The 20197-nt window shown below is 48.9% G+C and overlaps 1 protein-coding gene across 1 annotated transcript in view; it reads right to left on the reverse strand.

Moving 5' to 3' along the window:
- Window positions 1-20197, reverse strand: part of ZNF777 (zinc finger protein 777) — a 27324-nt gene that overhangs the window by 972 nt on the left and 6155 nt on the right. The window contains exons 4-6 of the mRNA XM_077778044.1: window positions 18586-18699; window positions 3680-3931; window positions 5-131 (exon numbers count right to left, since the gene is read on the reverse strand). Of these exons, the coding sequence (XP_077634170.1) occupies window positions 5-131; window positions 3680-3931; window positions 18586-18699 (493 nt within the window). The remainder of the gene's footprint in view (window positions 1-4; window positions 132-3679; window positions 3932-18585; window positions 18700-20197) is intronic.

The raw sequence follows: 20197 nt of genomic DNA on the forward strand, positions 1-20197 counted from the left end.
CGGCGTCTGGTACAGGCCCGCCTCGTAGCGCCCGGACAGCTGCCCGAGGGCCTGCAGGTGCTGCGGCAGCTCGTCCTCCTCCTCCTCTTCCTCCTCCTCCTCCTGCTCCTCGGTTTTGATCACGATCCCCTCTGCTCCAGGGACAGGGAGAGAGAGACGGAGAGAGGTCAGCTGTTGCCCGGGGCCTCTGCCCGGGCGGGGAGCGGGCGGGCGAGGCGCACTCGCCCCCACGCGCTCCCTGTGTCTCAGCGGGCCCAGGGCCTTCTTTTGGGAAAACGCTCCTTTCCACTCCCTGCCGCCCACGCCGTGCCCGCCTCCAGGGGACTCGGGGTCTGACCCGGGCGGGCCTCAGGTTTGGGTCAGGAAGGAGCCCGGACCCCCAAGTGGCCCGTGGGAGCCCTCTCTGGGCATTCTATGCAGAGGGCAGGGACGGGGCCGCCGGTGGCCATCAGCTAACAGCGGGCAGCAGCCAGCAGGAAAGAAGGAACCCGGCGCGCAGAGCCCCCTGGGAGGCACTCAGGTCCAGGGCGCCTGAAGCTGGCAGCCCCTGGACCTATCGATTCAGGGGGCCAGCAAGCACGCCTTCCCTTTTCACTTAGGCTACTTGAGGGGTGGGTTTCTACCACCTGTGTGGAGGGTCTGGACTCCTTGGGTCTCACCATTTTCCAGCGCTAAGGCCTCACTGGTCTCCTTCTCTCCTGAGCGCACCTGTGGGCTTCTCCTCGGGTGCCTCTACTCGTCGTCCTCCAGCAGCTCCCCCCTCCTCTCCATGTCCCCAAATCACCCGGGGNGGAGCGCCATGTGGGCACCACACCCGCATCGCCATGCTGTGTGGGCTGTTCAGGAACACCTGGACTGAAGGACGGCCTCCTCCCCGCCCTCCACCCTCTAGGCTGGCCCTTCAGGGCCCACGTTATTAGCTATTCTGCACCAAGTTCTATAGTGTCCCCGAGACGCTAAGTCCTAGAGGAAAGGAGTGGCCTCTGACTCCTGTTTGCATTTTCTCAAATGCCTTGCACTTACTTGGCCACCCCCTTAACACTGATAATTGGACACAGCGACTGTGTGACAGGAGAGAGGCACTCACCTTCCTAGGCCCACCTGTGAGGTGGAAGGTGCAATAATAGTCAGCATTTGCAGAATTCTTAAAAGCAGACAAACGAGAACTCTTTCAAGTTCTCGCCTGAGAACTTGGTCTTTTTATTCCCTGTCTCTTAGAGGGTAAGTCAAGCAACACAGACGTGGGGCATCCACCCCAGAGAGGCCGAGTGACAGTTGTGAATAAAGTAAGGGAAGCTAGACCTTTTCAGGCTTGCAATTTAGGGGCCACCTAGTTTGTCTCCTCAGCTGACAGGGAAACGAGCTGGCAGCGTGCATGAGCTGGCCACGGTCTTACAAATTCGTTAGTGACCGCTGGGCCACCGCACTTTCTACTTTTCTGAACCCAGGACACGGCGGGACATAGGTGCGCCAGTCCCTGCTCAGGCTGGATGACAGATTCTCAGCAGCAAGTGACCCAGCACATCTGCGGAACAGGATGCATAAAAGATCAGGAAGGAGGAGGCAGCTTTAGAGGTCGGTAATTAGTTGCCCTGGTGCTTATCCTGAAAATGAGCATTGTTTCTGAAAGGCCCAGGGGAAGTATGGGACTTGGGACATTTAAACCCTCCTTGAGGGGCGCCTGGGTGGCTCAGTCAGTTAAGCATCTGACTTTGGCTCAGGTCAAGATCTCACAGTTTGTGGGGTCGAGTCCCACCTCGGGCTCTATGCTGACAGCTCAGAGCCTGGAGCCTGCTTCAGATTCTGGGTCTCCCTCTCTCTCTGCCCCTCCTCTGCTTGCTCTCTATGTCTCTTTCCCTCTATCAAAAATGAATAAACATTAAAAAAAAACCCCAAACTCTCCTTGAGCATCAAAGTTTTCGTTTTTTTCAATGAAGTAAGAATGAAACAGCTAGCCCTAAAATCCAAGACTCCAAATCCCACCCAGAGCCATTCAGTAATTTCCTAAGGTTCCCACCAGAATTAACGGGTGTGCCCAGTGGGGAGTCTGGCCTTCCTAATGCGAGGCTTCGCTGTGACACAGCCTCAGAGTCGGCACTGCGTCTTTCACTGGTTTTCACAGACAGCATATGGTATATTAGAAGGATTTCTGGAATATCATGCAGTTCTTTGAAAACAAGGAGTTAGAGCCACATCTTTTCACCGAGAAAGATGTCCGTGCTATTTTATGAAGTACAAAAAAGGCAAACTGCAATGGAATCCTCTACAAAGCGAAAAAATTTTTAAAAATCATCGTAATACTTTTAAAAACCCAGTAAGTAAAAAAATGGATGTGGATCCATTTCTCAGTACCAACGGTATATACACAGATATGATAGTTAAGGACTCTTTTGCACAGAAACAAAACTTCTGAACAAAAATCAGAGCCCAAGTGTGTTCCTTAAAAATGTGGGAGAACTCACTGAATTCCTACCTCCCACGTTAGTTTCAGGATATAGAAAAAAAAGAGCAAAAGCTCCCCAGTTCAGCTGATAAGTTAGGTGAGGGTGACCGAAGCAAGCTTCAGGCCGATTTGCTTTGCGAATGGAGCTGAGGACTCCTGAATAAAACAGCAGCTAACCAAGCCTGACAGTGCGTTTCAGAAATACACCCTGAAGACCAGAGAGGGATCTCGGGACGCGTGGGCCGCTCGGTATCCATCAGCTACAGAAGATGTCCTGAGCTCAGGCTGCCCAGAGCCCATTTCCTCACCGTTCTTGAACTCACAAGGAGCAAGAGTGTGCTTCAGGGTGACCCAGAGGTTTCACGATTAAACCCAAGCGATGGCTCGATTCTACCAGGAAGGGACCATACAGTCCATCATTTTGAAAAACCTGCTCTGCCCGCGTCGCGCTCTGTGCTGACTGCCCGCTCAGAGCCTGGAGCCTATTTCGGAGTCTGTGTCTCCCTCTCTCTCTGACCCTCCCCTGCTCACGCTGTCTCTTTCTCTCTCTCTCTCTCTCCTAGAAATAAATAAAAATTTAAAAAATAAAAAATAAAATAAAATAAAATAAAAAACCTGCTCTGTTGGGGCCCAGATCTCCGGGTCACCGAGGCTTCTAGTGTGACGTGAGAACTATCAAGGACACACTGGGAGAGGGAAATTCTAGCTTGGCCCCAATGTCGTGACCTTGGGCAATTTATCTGACCTTCTCTGCCTGTAGAAGGAGGCGGGCTGGAGGGAGATGAACTCTAGGTCCCGTTGGGTCCTCATCTGACCTAGTCTTTGGCTGTTAATACCTTCTGCCCAGGCCAGAGACTGATTTTTTTTTTTTTTTTTTTTAATTTTTTTAAATGTCTTATTTATTTCTAGGAGAGAGAGAGACAGCGTGAGCAGGGGAGGGTCAGAGAGAGAGGGAGTCACAGACTGAAACAGGCTCCAGGCTCTGAGCTGGCAGTCAGCACAGAGCCCGATGCGGGGCTCGAACCCATGAACCGCGAGATCATGACCTAAGCGAAAGTTGGACGCTTAACCGACTAAGCCCCCCAGGCGCCCCCCAGAGACCGATTCTTACACATCCTGTCGCCCATCACCGTTACACAACCTCTCTGAACGACACTGCAACTTTCCCACGGGGCAGGGGCCTGCCTGCGGGCCTCACAGGGGCAGCTGCCCGCGCCTGGACCCCCTCCCACTGACCTGCGCAGTGTCTCTGCTGCACCAGCATCTGCTTGAGCTCGCTGAACTCGCTGGAGCCTTCAGTGGACTCTTCCAGCGTGTTGTCCTGCTCTTGCATGTCCAGGTCTGGCTGCTCTGCACACGGGTCACCCAGCTCCGAGTCCTGAAAGCCGTGCTCCTCCACCTGGCCCATCAGGGGCTCCGGCGTCTCCAGGCTTTCTGAGCCCTCATCGTTGGTCTGCACCTCGATCTTAATCACGATCCCGTCGTGTGCTGAGGGGGCGGGGAGGGGTGGGGGTGGGAGACAAAAGAACGGTCATTGCACCTCCAAGGTTTCCGCAGCCTAAATTTTTACATTTCAAAACCTCTGCTTTCGAGGCCATGAGGGAACACGATGCGGCGTTGAGTGAGTAGACAGAATTTTCTGGACATTCTGTAGCCTTAAACATCAGTACCAACTGGAGTAAAGGCAAAATAGATGCAGAGTTTGTGTTCCACGACCCCTACAGTGTTTAAAATAGTATTGCCAGGGTTTATTTTTAATTTTTCATTTTATTTTTAAATTTTTTATGTCTTTATTTTTTTATTTTTATGTTTTTTTATTTCTGAGAGCAAGCGAGAGACAGTGTGAGCAGGGGAGGCTCAGAGAGAGAGGGAGACACAGAATCCGAAACAGGCTCCAGGCTCTGAGCTGGCTGTCAGCACAGACCCCGACACGGGGCTCGAACCCACAAACCATGAAATCACGACCTGAGCCGAAGCAGGACGTTTAACCGATGGAGCCACCCAGGCGCCCCTTATGTCTTTATTTTGAGAGACACGGACAGAGAGCGAGCGGGGTAAGGGTAGAGAGAGAAGGAGACACAGAATCTGAAGCAGGCTCCAGGTTCTGAGCTGTCAGCCTGACACGGGGCTTGAACCCAGGGACCGTGAGATCATGACCTGAGCCAAAGTCGGATGCTTAACAGACTGAGCCACCCAGGCGCCCCTTGCCAGGGGTTAAAAAGAGCTCTTAATTCTCTTTTCTGGGTCAGGCCAGGCCAAAGTTGACAGTTTCTCTCCCTTACAGTCAAGTTGAATAACGAAAAGACTAACCATCTCGCCCTGCACACCTTTCTAGCCCATGCCCAGGGGTCCGGTGCTGACAGGCCAGACACCCTCCCCCAACCCCCTCCTGGCCCACAGTTAACAAGCATGTGTACACGTACACTTGGGAGCTCGAGTTTGTTTTTAGGTAAACAGCATCTGATTACACACATTGCCTTGACTTTATTTTTAACTTGCTGGTAGGTCTGCAGGTGATTTCAGATGTCAACACACACACGGGCATCATTTTGCATAAGTGGGATTTCGCACACACTCTTTTAGCGCACAAGTTTTCCCCTTCTGATTTGCCTTCCCTTCCCCTCCCTTCCCCTCTCGCGGCTCTGGCCTCCCCGGGCAACCCCTGTGGCTAACCTAGTATTTTTCTCTCTGCTTCTGTGGTTATTTATTGCCAAGTGTGTATGCGTACCTGTTTTTATTTTCTGTTCATTACTGGTTTTAAAAGAAAAAGAAAATTGCCCTGTACCTCCTCTGCCTCTCGGGAATCCTGCAGAAATTCCTGCGCAATTTCCGCACGGCTACCACACTCCTAGACGCTGTGTGTGTCCAACCAGGCCCTTCCCGCAGGAACATTCAGTTTTTTGTTCCTGGTCTTTGTGCGTGATCAACTGCACTGCAATCACCTGCCGATTTACATGGCCGGCTGTAAAATAGGGATTTTATTTCCATGACAGCCCCAGGAGCGGGGGCCTCAGAGTCCAAGGTGTCGTTATTTTTAATCTGGTAGATGTCGTCCGGCTTCTTTTGAACCAGGTGGCGACAATTCATGTTTCTACCAGGCCTGCACGAGAACACCCTCTTCCCCGCGCCCCTGCTGGTGGCAGACACCACGGCTCTTTTATTTATTTATTTAATTTTTTTTTAATGTTTTATTTATTTCTAGGAGACAGAGAGAGAGAGAGAGAGACAGAGTGAGCAGGGGAGGGTCAGAGAGAGGGAGACACAGAATCTGAAGCAGCTCCAGGCTCTGAGCTGTCAGCACAGAGCCCGACGCGGGGCTCGAACCCACGAACCGCGAGATCATGACCTAAGCAAAAGTTGGACGCTTAACTGACTAAGCCACCCAGGCGCCCCACCACGGCTCTTTTAAATCTTCCTCCCTCAGATGGGTGTAAATTGACAACTTACTGATACTTTAATCCCACTTTCGGGTAATCTGAATATCATGTCTTTTACTTAATGGCCTTTTCCAGTGGATTCTGCATGAACTGTCTTCTGTTTTTGTCAACTGGCAGGAGTCCTTTGGTTCCTGTGCTGAAGATAACCCGCTTCTCTTCGCGGCATTTCAGGCCCTCCCCGAATGTGCCAACTCTCATCAGACTGCTTCTTTCACGTTTTCACGTGGTCACACATGTCCCTCTTTCTTCTATGGCTTCCGGGCTTTCTGTCGTAGTTCAGAGGGTCTCCTCCGCTCTGGGATGGTTCATCTGGTCGCCTGGATTTTATTTCAAGGTTTCGATGGTTTTATTGTTTACATTTAGGCCTTCTGCTCTATCTGAAATTTACTTTTTGTGTAGAGTGTGAGGTAGGGATTCAGTTTTACTTTCTTCCCTATGGAGAGAGCCGTGCCAGCATAAACCCCCTCACGGTTGAAAATCCCTTTGTTAATTAAGGAAATTGTAAATGTATAATGCCTAAACATATTCATTCATTCATTCATTCATTCATTCATTCAGCGCAGATTTACTGAGCGCCACCTAGTGAGATGGGGTGTTCTAACAGCTTGGGAGGCGTCAGTGAGCACGACAGAGTTTCTCCCAGCCTCACACGTCTTACCTCGGGCAGTGAACATAACTATTACGTTATATGGTATGCGAGACGGTGATCAGTGTTGTGGGAAGAGAAAAAAAAAAACAAAAACAAAAACGGGAAACTCATAAACAAAGCCAACAGTCCCTGCCCCTGGGGTGAAGCCGCCTGTTAACCGTGGGCCCGGTGATCCCCAAGCCAGAAGCCGGGAAAGCAGTGTGACCAAGCGTGCCGGCCAGCAGCTGAAGCCACGGGACCCAGAGCTGGGTTCTTTCTGATGCCCGGCAACTCTCTAATCCTCCTCCGAGCAGCCTCGGAACGTACTCCGACGGTCCCCGACGCCTTGGCCACCGCCTTACACACGGACGTGCCTACCTCCCCCCAACAGCCAAGTCTGCAGAACACTTTGCTCCTATCCTCTGTCTCACGAAGAAGACGGAGTCATGCACCCTCACAACCCTGTCTTGTTCGGTTCCAGCTCAGTCATCGTGCTTCCTCCCCTTTTCTCTCCCACCTGGGGCGGGACAGTGGCTTCTCTGTGCTTGCCCTTAACCCTGCCGGTTTTCAGTGTCCATGGGGCCACCGGCCTCCGCGCTCCACCAGCAGGGCCCGCTTCCCTCTGCAATCCTGGTGTCTGTGCTAGGGTCACACGCCTATGTGAGCACGACCGTGGCTCCGGCACCAGGAACACATCTTCCCTGACTTCACACACTCCCGAAAACATTTTGTTTGCTTCCTCCCTACAGTCATCTTTAAAAACTCAGTGCCCCTTTGCACTTTTTTTTTTTTTTGAATAAACGTATAAAATGCTTCAGTAACTTCAAAAGATGTCATTTCTGGGGTACTGTAGATGTTGATGTTTTAAAATAAACTCTTCCGTCACTTTTTAATGCCGCCAGGGGGGATCTGAGAACCGTAGCAATTTTAATCCCACCATTATTCACTTAAAAAATACACAAACAGGGGCGCCTGGGTGGCTTAGTCGGTTAAGCGTCCGACTTTCGCTTAGGTCATGATCTCGCGGTTCGTGGGTTCGAGACCCGCGTCGGGCTCTGTGCTGACTGCCAGCTCAGAGCCTGGAGCCTATTTCAGAGTCTGTGACTCTCTCTCTCTCTTCCCCTCCCCTGCTCACGCTGTCTCTCTCTCTCTCCTAGAAATAAATAAAACATTAAAAAAAAACTAAAAAACTAAAAATAAAAAAATAAAAAAAATACACAAATTATTCTTTGATACTTGAAGTTTTTATATCATTCCTTTTCACCTTGAATTTCTATGTCCATTCCCACTCTGCCCACAGAACTTTATCCGAATAAAGCATATTTTTATGCTTAGAAGACTTTTCCTGGACTCCTTGCCTACCACTCCGCCACAAAAATGTGTAAATGGAAAGATTAATTTTGCTTTCATTTCTTTTTTTTAGTTTTAAAAAATATTTTTATTTATTTCTGAGAGAGAGAGAGAGAGAGACAGCATGAGCAGGGGAGGGTCAGAGAGAGAGAGGGAGACACAGAATCTGAAGCAGGCTCCAGGCTCTGAGTTAGCTGTCAGCACAAGCCCGATGTGGGGCTCGAACCCACAAGCCGGGAGATCATGACCTGAGCCGAAGTTGGACGCTTAACCGACTGAGCCACCCAGGCGCCCCTGCTTTCATTTCTAATAACCACAGGGCTCTCTACCTGTTGTTTTCCTGGCTTAAGTTATCCTTCATTATTATTACTATAGAATGATACATAGTGGTTCTTCAAGATAGGAAACAAAAAACATATTAGCAATGTCTCTTAGAAGGATGGATTTTTTTTTAACCAATTAGTTTGCTTATCTGAGAATGAATATTCTTATTACTTGACTGAGACACAGTTCGGAGTCAAATCTATTCCTAGTTTTCATCTCCATAAATACAAGCACTGGGAAAGCTCATTTACATAGATACATGGATGGGCTGGTGGGAATCATAACTTGCTTTTTTGAATTTGTTCTGAATTATAATGCTACGAAAGCACATGGTTAACGTATCGTCAAAAACAGTTTCTAATGACCTATTAGCTGACAACTTAATTAGGTTCTCTTTCAATTGTGTTGACAGCGAAGTATTGCAAATGATCTAACTTGCAAAAGAATTTGCCATCTGGGGCCCGGGGCGGTGCACCTGCGGTCATGTGACCCTACGTCTTGGATTGTCTCTGTGACCCACGGGCTTTCTATACTTCAGAGAAATGCTCCCTCATAAGATGGGGATGGGGGGGGCAGGATTCGAGACCTCACTCCGCCTCACCTCCTACCATGCTCTCAGCTGAACGTAACTGTACTCCTCTCTATGGCATTTATTTCCTTTTTTCTCAAAATGTGCCATATTTATGCATTTTCATGCTCCCTTCCATTTGTCAGACAGTAGGGACGCCAGCTGTCTCCCACCAAAAGGGCTTCCCCACCCCAAACAACTTTTCAAAGAGTATTGACAACCAGATTGCATTTAGAGGAAGTAATTTGTGGGGCGCCTGGGTGGCTCAGTCAGTTAAGCGTCCGACTTCGGCTCAGGTCATGATCTCCCGATTCTTGAGTTTGAGCTCTGCGTCAGGGTCTGAGCTGACAGCTTGGAGCCTGGAGTTTGCTTCAGATTCTGTGCCTCCCTCTCTCTCTGCCCCTCCCCTGCTCACACTCTGTCTCTCTCAAAAATAAACACTGTAAGCAGTAATTTGTTCTCCCATTAAAAAAAAATAAAGGCATATATTGTAGAAATATAGTTTATGACCAGTAGTAGAATTTCAAACCAGTAAGGAAAGGTTTTAAATAAATAGAGAGGGAACAAAACGAATGAATGGATGGATGGAGTGAGGACACCTGGCTTCCTGACAAGAAAACAATCTTCACATCAAAATAAATCACTGATGAGACAAGACTTTAGACACAATGACGTCATGCTAGTATTAGAAGAAAGCACACCTTCTTTCCTTTCCTGTTTTCTTTTTTATACAACTGTGAGCTGAGGAACAGGGGCTTCGGATATTCCTCCCGGAGGCCGTCGGACCAGCCACACCGAACGCGGAATGTGCCCAACATGTATCCGCTCTCGTTTCTACCTGTACAGTTTTTTTTTTGGAAAGAATTGCTCTAGTTTTGCCTTGACATTATTTGGTGATGAGGAACTTATTTAATTTGTGCTTGGTTTGTGATCTTTGGAGTTCCATTTCTTCCTGAGAGCCCCTGCACAATGTGTGTGTGGGGGAACCTATCCTACAAATTGTTTCCAAATGTATGGTGTGTTTGTGAGCACTACATTTAATAGTTAATGAAGCTGATATAATGTTATATTTGCAAACATTTAAAATACTTCGCTATTTATATTCTGCAATTTTCTTTTCGTTTTCATTTTCTGGAGCAAAAAATATTTTATTTCAGATTTCAAATAGTTTTAGAGGCTTTTGAAAAGCTCAGAGGCCCAAGACCTGTGACCATCTTTACTTGAATAAAAGGGGCTGAGCAAGTATTTCTACACTTAAGGTGAAACCCAGGCACCATAAAGAAAATAATGGGTAAATGTGAATACGCAGAAACTTAAAACTGATAAATTCGAACACGTAACAATTTAAAACAGCCATACCCTCCTCACAAATACTATCTACAAAGGTAAACCATATATTCAGAAATATATTCACATACATAATAAGACCTAATACCCTTAACACTTAAAAAGCTTTCACAAATCAATAAAAAAGATGAATGATCCCAAAGGACAATAAGCAGGAGATAATCCATAAAACAGGACATCCTGGTGATCAATAAAGGTATGAAAACAGGCTCAACACTGCTCTTACAGAAGTCAAATGAAAGCATCAAAATATTGTCTTTTCTACCCATCTTTCTGGGCAAATGAAAAAGATAAGTAATACCTATTATTGGCTTCAGTGCGGGGAAAACAGTCACATGGTGGTGACAAACTGAAGGTGTTTAAAGTGGCACAACTGTTTTGAGGGATATTTTTTTTTAATGTTTATTTTTGAGAGAGAGAGCGAGCGAGAGAGCACAAGCAAGCAAGTAGGGAAGGGGCAGAGAGAGAGGGAGACACAGAATCCAAAGGAAGCTCCAGGCTCCGAGCTGTCAGCACAGAGCCTGATGCGGGGATTGAACCCATGAACCATGACCTGAGCTGAGGCTGGACACTCAACTGACTGGGCCACCCAGGCGCCCCAGTTTTGAGGGACACTTTTAAGTATGTATCAAAATTTCACACGGGTCTACCCTTTGATCCAGAAAGTCTACTTCTAAATGACTTTCTGACAAGTGCATAAGATTTACTCACTAAGGACCTTTAGTGAAGGACTGAAACTTGTGAACACTCTAAATGTACATCAATGTGAGTTCATTTAAATAAATGAGATCAATACAAAGAATACTATAGTCTGTTATTAAAAAAAGATAGATTTGTATGTTCTTACATGTAAAGATGTCAAAGAGATGTAACTGAAAAGAGCGAGTTTCCAAACAGCATACATACTCTGCTATGTTGCGTGTTTTTACGATGAGAATGTATTTATGTATCGCTTACATAAGTGAAGCTGTGTGTATGGGTCTTATATGCACATAAATTAGAAGGAATAAACTCTTGTCTTGAGAGAGAGAATTACATGGGACTTTTGACTTTCTCCACATTGTTCTTTCTGAATTGTGCTGATGAACCTTCAGAGTTTTCCTGGAAAGTAAAAACCAGTGTAGCCATGTTAACCTTCTCTACTGGCTCAAAGCCAAGCACTGGTGGTTGACACTAGCTTTCCAACCTTCTTAGGGCTGTACTTCCTGTTAGATTTTGAACGTTTTTGACATATTAATTTTTTAAATTTTAGGGGTGCCTGGGTGGCTGAGTCAGTGAAGCTTCCAACTTTGGCTCAGGTCATGATCTCACACCTTGTGGGTTTGAGTCCCGTGTAGGGGTCGGAGCCTGAAGCCTGCTTCAGATTTTGAACCTGTCTCTCTCTCTCTCTCTCTGCCCCTCCCCTGCTCATGCTCTGGCTCTACCTCTCAAAAATAAATGAAAGGTTAAAAAAAATCTTAAAAAAAAGTTATTCAGGTACACAGGCCAAGGGGTAAACGGTTCTTAAAACGTGTTTTTAAAGAGCTCTCCTCCACTCCAACTGCTATTTCCTGCTCCTCTGAGGCAACACTTAACAACTCCAGCTGATTCGTCATCCCCCTTCCTAACTCTAAGGAACAGACTTAAATTGCTACTCCTTGAATTTTCAATTTAAACATCACCTACTGACTTCCAAGAGCTGGACACAAAGACCATCTCTACCCATCCAGGCAAATCTCTTCCAAATCCCTATCCTTCCAGTTTAGGTTGCAATTCTGGCTGGAATCATACTGGGTGTTTACATGATTAGATGACATAAATGTGACGTAAAATTGAACGTGTAGTACAGCAGTTATTTGTCTATGTCTGTTAACGTTTTTGGTTTCCCTGGAGTTGCCTGTTTTTCTCCTTGGCTTAGCTTACTATCTTCATGAAGTCGGCTCCAAACTCCCCAACCCCTTCTGTAACTCTCTCCTCAAAACCTTCAGACATAATGGGTATTTCTTAATTTCATCTACTTGAAAAATTTTCTAGAACCTTAAGTCTATCATCTTCATGAAGTCTGCTCCAAACTCCCCAATCCCGTCTGGAACTCTCTCCTCAAAACCTTCAGACATAATGGGTATTTCACCTACTTGAAGAAAAATTTTCTAACCTTAAGTCTATCATCTTCGTGAAGTTGGCTCCAAACTTCCCAACCCTTTCTGTAACTCTCTCCTCAAAACCTTCAGACATAATGGGTATTTCTTAATTTCATCTACTTGAAGAAAAATTTTCTAGAACCTCCTGACGTGCTCTAGTCTGGACTGGTTGCATCCAGGTGCACAGCTGTCTTCTTGGGATCCCCCTTCGGCAGCACCCCAGGGATTCCCCTCGCCTGGCTCGCTCCTGCTGGAGCTCCTAACACCTCTTCCTTGGCTTACTTCCTCATTTCAGCAAAGCATCTCCCCCACTTTGAGAAAGGGTGCACGGGAGACCTTGAAAATGTCTCCATTTCATTTCTCACACTTAAGTAGAATAGTCTGGCTGATATAAAACTCTAACATGGTTGGAAAAGATTTTCCAGTTTGAAAGTTTAAAGAATTTTGAAGGTATTGCTCTGCTGTCCTCTTCCAATATCGGTGAAAAGCCCCAAGCCGCTCTAATTCTTGTTCTTTTGTAGCAGCCATTTTTTTTCTCTCTGGAAACGTGTGGGATTGTTTCGGCCTCAGTTGTGCTGAAACTTGCTGAAGTATCTAAGGCCCGGCTCTATATTCATCCATTGTTCTGGATAGTTGGTGGCTCTTTTGATCTAGAAAACCATCTTTTAGTGTTGGGAAATTTTCCTTGAATTATTTCATGACTAACTCCCTCCTCCCTATTTTTGCTATTTTTTTCTTCTTGATATTCCTATTATCTGGATGTTGGAATTCCCATCCTTTATTTTTCGTTCATGATCTTTTTTTTTTTTAATTTTTAAAAATGTTTATTTTGGGGAGAGAGAGAGAGTGCGAGCAGGGGAGGGGCAGAAGAGAGAGATGCAAAGAAATCTGAAGCAGCTCCAGGCTCTGAGCTGTCAGCACAGAGCCCAACTTGGGGCTTGAACTCATGAACTGTGAGATCATGACCTAACGTGAAGCTGGACACTTAACCGACTGAGCCACCCAGGTCCCCCTCACTATTTTCTTTTTTGTCTTTCTGTTCTATTTTCTGGGACATGTGCTCAACTTTATCTTCTAACACTGCTACCGAGTTTTAAATTTGTATTATTTTAAAATTCCAAGTGTTCCTTTCTATCCTTTTCTCTCTTTCTCTCTCTTTTTTTTTTGTATTATGCTTTTGTGTCATGGATGTATTCCCTTCTTTTATCTCCTTGAGGAATGTGAAATACATATATGTTACACATATTTTGTATAAGCATATAGATATGTATTTAAACATAGTTTTTTACATCTCTCTGCATGGTCTCCGTTTCTTTGAAATTTCTTTTTTCTGCTTGCTCTTCCTTCGGGCTCTGTATATTAGAGGCTTTCCCCAAATGTCTGGGGTTCTTGGTTGTCTGTTTATATTTAAAAGTAGAATGCTCAAAAGAGCTTTAAAGTTTGGTGCATTTAGGTAGGGCTTGCTAGTAATGGGTTTCCCAACTTCACCGAGTCATTTCCCTGGGAGATACCTTGGGCTGGTCCCCAAAGTGTCCAGGCAAGACTCTTCCAACACACTGCCCCGAGGCTTTCGTCCTGGATGTCAGCATCACCCAGGAGTCCGGTTAGGAAGGAAGGCTGGAGATCTCAACATCTGTAGGTCACGTTTCACATAATCCCCTGTTCTCAGCATGGTGCCCACCCTCCATGTGCCTGGTGTCCACGTCCAGACATCCTCTTCTCTGTCTTCTCCAGGGAGTAAGCTTTGGTTGTGTACCAAGGTTGGGAGCAGCAGGTGCCAGTCGTAGGGACCGAGGGGGGCAGTGGAGGGCATGTGGTAGTCTTGAAATGCCTCTTTAAAAGATCTCTGACCTTGGGGCACCCGGGTGGATCAGTGGGTTGAGCGTCCGACTTCAACTCAGGTCACGTCTCATAGTTTGTGAGTTTGGACCCGAATCAGGATACCAGCAGGAGCTTGCTCCGGATTCTCTGTCCACCCTCATCTCTGCCCCTTCCTCGCTTGTGCTCTCTCTCAAAAATAAACATTAAAAAAAAAAAAAGATGTCTGACCAATCTTCTGTTTTTAACCCCACTTTTGCCCCCATTTCCAAAGATACCTAGAGTCTCTGGTACTGCTAATTCTCGAGTCTTGAGTTGGGATGGGGGTGGAGTGCAAATCGAGCTTCTTTTCTGCTTTCCCCAATACCAATTTTGGAGTTAGCTTTCTAAATCAGTAATCACCCAGCCATCTGCTTTCAGACTTCCAAGATTTGGTTGCTGTTGTCTCCTTGTCCATTCCTTTTAAAAGTCCCTTCACTCCTGCTTTGGAAGGATTCTGGGAGGTAGGAGTAAACACATGTTCAACCTGCCATCTTTAACTCGAAGGCTTTCTTCCTGCATTGTTTTTGTGAAAAATTATTTTTACCGACTAAGAAGTAATATATGCTTACATCAGAACATTCTACAAAGCATACAAAAAACACGGAAAAAAATCGAATGGAACATAACAGAATCGCATTTCTTCATTCAATTTTTTTCCCTCTGCCCTTTGTTTACATCATGGACTTCTTGCTACGTTTGCATTTTCTACTTCTGCATCCTTAACTTCCCCCATCACCTGGGTCACGGCAATCAGCATCGCACACGGGCACACAGGCGTTAGCGACCCCCAGCTTAAGCAGACAAGGTCCGCCCTCCCCCCCAGCTGCTGCCCCGTATTTCTACTCCCCACTCCCAGCTACACCTGAACCTGAAATGACAGACGATGCGTGCTGCCCCCCTCACCTCCCGTTCGCCCCTCCATCCACTCCGACGGGCCTCCGCCCATCCCACCGCCAACGCCTCTCCTGCCAGGTCACTGGCGTGGCCCACTGCGGATCTGGTGGGCACGCGGGTTTCTGCCTCACTAAGCCGCACTGCGGAACCCAATGTGGTTACCCACGCTCCCTCCTTCTGGAAACGCTCTCCTCTTGAAATACCCAACGATGCTCCATCCGCATTTCGCACGCTCTATGGACTGAGCCAGCCACCCGGCTGGGCCCCAACTATCCTGATTCCTTGCCACCTTTCTGACCACTCCTTCTGTTTCCTGTGGGTCCTCTGCTTCGTCCTTCCTCTTCCAAATCCTACGATAGTGGTTTTCAACCCTTGCTGTGCATGGGAATCATCTTGGAAGCGCTTTAAAGAATATTAACGCCGAGGCCCCACCCGGACCGATGTACTCCAGATCGCCAAATCTGCCCTACAAGTCAGGGCCCCCAAGGGCATGTCCTTGCTCTTCCTCCTCGCCCTCTCTAGACGGGGCCTACGCTACCAACGCCCGATGTCTGTCTCTAGCTCACGTGTCTGTATTTAACTCTTTCTTCAGCTGCTTTCTCAGCACCAACACTCTCTCCTGGAGTCCCCACGGGAAACCCGATGTGTTCTCGTCGTATGTCTGGGTCTGCACCTCCTGGTGTCCTCCATCTCGTGTGTCACTGCGGTCACAGGCCGGGGGGGGGGGCAGGGGGAGCATCTCTCCCGATCGACACCCGCCAAGTGCAAGTCCCTCGAAGTCTCTACTGTCAAAACAGATGTCGAGAATGCCCGCTTCTCTCCTGGGCTACGCCACGGTCGCCTGCCTGGACCTGACGCCTGCTTCCACAGCTCTCCCATCGTTCCTTACCGTCATTTTACAGGTGGGGGGTGCGTGGCTTAGTCGTTGCTATACGCCTCTTGACATATGCAAATTGGTGGGCTAAGTAATAAACGTACAAACGAAACACACAGTATAAAAACTTCACTGAGGATGTCAGTGGCTGTGTAAGAGGCTATCGTCATGTCACACAGCATTGGTACATCTCACCCCATCGTTTGGATTCTCTTCCATGCTACAGACTCTCAGAAAGGAAAGGAAATTCTTAGGTCAAGTATATGAGCTTTTTAAATATTTAAAGTGTATTTAAAGACTGAAAAAATATAAAATTGCTTTTTAAAAAGACGGAGACCTTGGATTTCAGCCCTGCCTTCGGGTCTGTTTTACTCTCTGCTCACCTGTTAGGTGCAAATGGTACCTGGCTTACTCCAGGCCTCTACTGCCACCCCTCAGAGCGCCCCGAACGGGAGCCTGTGCGCCGAGTCTTTGGAGAGCAGGGTCGATACCTGAATCATTTTGGATCTCCTCTCCCTCAGGGATCCAAACTATAAATAACAGTTTACTGAATGCATTTTACTCAGCCAGTTCATAAAATTGTCCTGTTTGGTGCATTTGCAACTATGAAAATCCTCAATGTTCTAGGCTTTTCCTCACTGGTATCACGCCAGAGCTGGTTCCGCGGCCACCCATCCAAGGGAGAAGACATGAGCAGGCAGGTTACCGCTAGCACGTCGGGGGCTCAGATAACCTCAGCTTCGCAGGACAGTCCCGCTGGCCAGGGCCAGGGCCTCTGGCCTCACACCGCGGGCCCGTGGTTCCCATGCCCTCCCCGAGGGGCCGGAGACGGCCTGCGGAACAAATGGCACGTGCCAGCCACACAGGGCAGCCTCTGCGAGGCGGCCCCTTCCCACGGAAGCTCGGGCCGCGGACGCGCGTGTGCAGGACAAGCCCGGCCTGACGCAGAGCGGGCTGAGGGGATTCGCTTCCATTCTGGTCCTCCCGTGTCGGAGGCCCATTTGTGATGAGGCTGTGAACACGTCGACGGAGGAGGGGATCGTCGTCCCAGCGCTTCTAAGGAGATGCTAGAGGAGCAGCACGGCGACCGCAAAGTCCTCCTGGGACAGAGCGGCCCTGAGGGCATTTACCATAAACCCCTGTCCCGCACTCTCCTTCCCGCCTCCCAGGCCTTCTTCCGGGTTTCTTCTGCGTCAGATGCCTCTTCTTCCCACGTGGCCCTCGTTCTGGGCTGTGGCCACGCAAGCCTTCCAGATACACTCTGCCACGTGCCACACTTTGTCCCCAAGCCCCCATCCCCACCTACTCTTAAATCATCTTTTCTGTCGGCCAGAACGAACGCAGGTGAGCCTCTGCTCTCAGTGTTAAGTCTCCAGCACGTGAGGACGCTGGACTCCCCTGAAAGCTGCCGGCACCCGTTTTCCACAGGCTCCTGTCTGTCAGCTGCCGTCGCTTTCGGTCCACAGGACGGACGCTGCTCCTCATGTTTCGGGCCCTCCTGCTGGAAGCCGGCTGACGGGTCCCAGGATCAGCGACGTTGCTTCACAGTGAGACCCGGCTGGAGGCTCCAACCAGTCATGGTTGACATGGCGACACTGTCATCCTTTTCCAAGACACACGATCACCAATGAAGCGTGGCTGCGAAGGACAAGGACCAGCTTCCGCCGCGGACCTTCAGGGTAGAGCGTACAGGCCCAAAGGCGCTTCCGAAGCAGGAGCTCCAAAAACAGACTTTGCACCACAAAACCACCCGCAGGGCGAGCATGGGGGCCGCGGCGGGGGGCGGCGGGGGAGGGCCGAGACCCAAAGCAGACTGACAACAGCTGGTGTTTCCTGGGCCACTGGTGCGCGCCGGTCACCACACCGGGCCCTAGATGTGCAGATGGGGAAAACAAGCTTCCGAAAAGGCTGAGTCACTAACATCAAGCCGCGAGTGAGCAGGGAGGCCGGGATTCAAGGGCAGGCGCCGGACACTGGAGTCTGTACTTGAGAGCCATGCCAGTCCTGCTTGGCACCTTTCTGCTGCTTCCATCAAACCGTCCCATCTAAAAATTTTTTTTTAATCTTTATTTACTTTTGAGAGACAGAGAGAGAGAGAGAGAGAGAGAGAGAGAGACAGCGCAGGGGAGAGAGAGGGAGACACAGAATCCGAAGAAGGCTCCAGGCTCCGAGCTGTCAGCACAGAGCCCAACGCGGGGCTTGAACTCATGAACCGTGAGATCATGACCTGAGCTGAATTGGACACTCAACCGACCAAGCCGCTAAGGTGCCCCTCAAACAGCCCCATCTAGGCATTGCCCTGCACATTGTACAATGTTCCCGGTAAAGTCTGTCTGTCCCTAGCCTTCTACTGACTGGCCGCAGGACCCGGGGGTGGCCCTTCTCTGGGGGGGGACTCCTGCATACACCATCACTAGCATCCCGATAAGTGCCCACTTTTCTTTCAGTTCTGGTTTTGTTTCCCGCAAAGAGTGAGGTCACCTGAGACAAGGTCAAAAACTCCCTAAGACAATGAACCCAATGGCATTTTTCTTTGGTGGCCACCTGGGGCCCCTGGGGATTGAGGCGGCCCCCAGCAGGCCCCTTCCTGCACACGGGACCTGCAGGCCTCCTTCCTGCACACAGCTTGCTGATGCAGCCCTCCGGGGTCTACAGTGCATCGCCACACCCCCCCCGCTGGGCTTCCTGAGCGCCGAAAGATCAAGAAGGCAGAGCTGCAGGCCACCCAGTAGCCACTCACCAGCACTGGGGTCCGCGGGCGTCTCGCCTTCCTCGGAGTCTTCCTGTTCCCGCATGGGCGGCCTCTCCCCACGCTCCATCTGCGACATGAGGTCTGGTTTGGAAATTGCATAGTCTGGGCAGAAAGAAGGAAAGAAGATATCCTGTGTGGTGAGCTGTCAGGTGGGTGACTGGGACCCTGGGAGTGGCCACCCTACCAGTGGCAACATTGGGAAAGAAATGGGCCAAGTTCCCAGCCCTTCTCCTTAGGGGCTCCTGTGCGTGCGGGCCCGTATACGTGTATGTGTATGCGTGTGCTGGCTGCATACGTGTGCATGTATATGTGCGTGCAGGCCTGTATACGTGTGTGTGGGCTGCATACGCATGCATGTATATGTGTGTGCGGGCCTGCATGCACGTGCATGTATATGTGTGGGCCTGTATACGTGTGTATGTGTATGTGTGTGTAGGCCCGCATGCGTGTGTGTGGGCTGCATGCACGTGCGTTTTAATGTGCGTGCGGGCTGCATGTGTGTGTGTGTGTGTGTGTGTATGTGTGTGCGGGCTGCATGTGTGTGCGTGTATATGTGTGTGCAGGCCTGCACGCGCATGCGTTAACCACGGCCTCCCATGAAGGAGCCATAGTAAGCGCTGCCCGTTCACCGGTGGAAACTGGCCCTCTGTCATCTGAGGCTCCCACTACTGCCAATGTCTGCTCAGATTTTTCACGACAAAGACACGACAGATTTGAAATCTCATAGAGTAAAAAACTAATCCTGATAAAATCTAGAAGCCATCAAATTAGATACCAATAGTATCCCTTACATTAAAAAAGTTTATAGCTCTTTGGAAATAAAGTTACAAGATGAAGAAACTTGGAGGAAACACATGCACACGTGTGCACGTGTTTGCCATACACAAGGCTTCTGTGACAGTTAGCATCCATCATTGTATTACGTATAAAGAGCCTCTACAATTAGCAAAAAAATTAAAAAGCAAATTTAAGTACGTAATTCACAGAAGAAATGCCAACGGCCAGTACACTCAGGAAAAGACGCCCAAGTTCACTAACCATCAAAGAAAGGCGTATTCAAATAATGAAGCGTCATTTTCCACCCGTCAGAAAAGACAAGTATTTAAAATAGAAGGACGTCGGTTGGGGCCAGGGCACGGAGAGACGACACTGTCACACTCTGTGGCGTGAACACACACAGCCTTCTGGAGGAAGTGCCTGTGACATTGTAAACGTGCTCCCTCTTTACTCGGCAAACCTCTCCTTGGAATCTGGCCCATGGAAACACTCCTGGGCGTGCACATAAATACACGGAGCCGTTGATTACAATGCGCTGCGGCAGCGAGAAGACACGATCGGCCCGCTGCTCATCAGAAAGGTCAAATGCCCAGCGGTTCATCTGGAATGCTTCCCCGTCTCTCTGAGCTGACGTGGAAATCCGTCTATGGCCTACTGCTCGGTAAAATAAGTGAACAATCGCATTTGTGCAAACCACAGACTGCATGTGCACGAGTACCTGCCTCGTGTGTGTGTGTGCGTGTGCGTGGGCGCGTGTATACAATACCTGCTAAAGGGTCCGTGGTGGTTTCCTCTGGGGAGAAGTCCTGGGGGGGGGGGGGGG

The sequence above is a fragment of the Crocuta crocuta genome, unplaced genomic scaffold, assembly GCF_008692635.1.
Source record: "Crocuta crocuta isolate KB4526 unplaced genomic scaffold, BGI_CrCroc_1.0 scaffold128, whole genome shotgun sequence".
NCBI classification, from domain to species: Eukaryota; Metazoa; Chordata; class Mammalia; order Carnivora; family Hyaenidae; genus Crocuta; species Crocuta crocuta.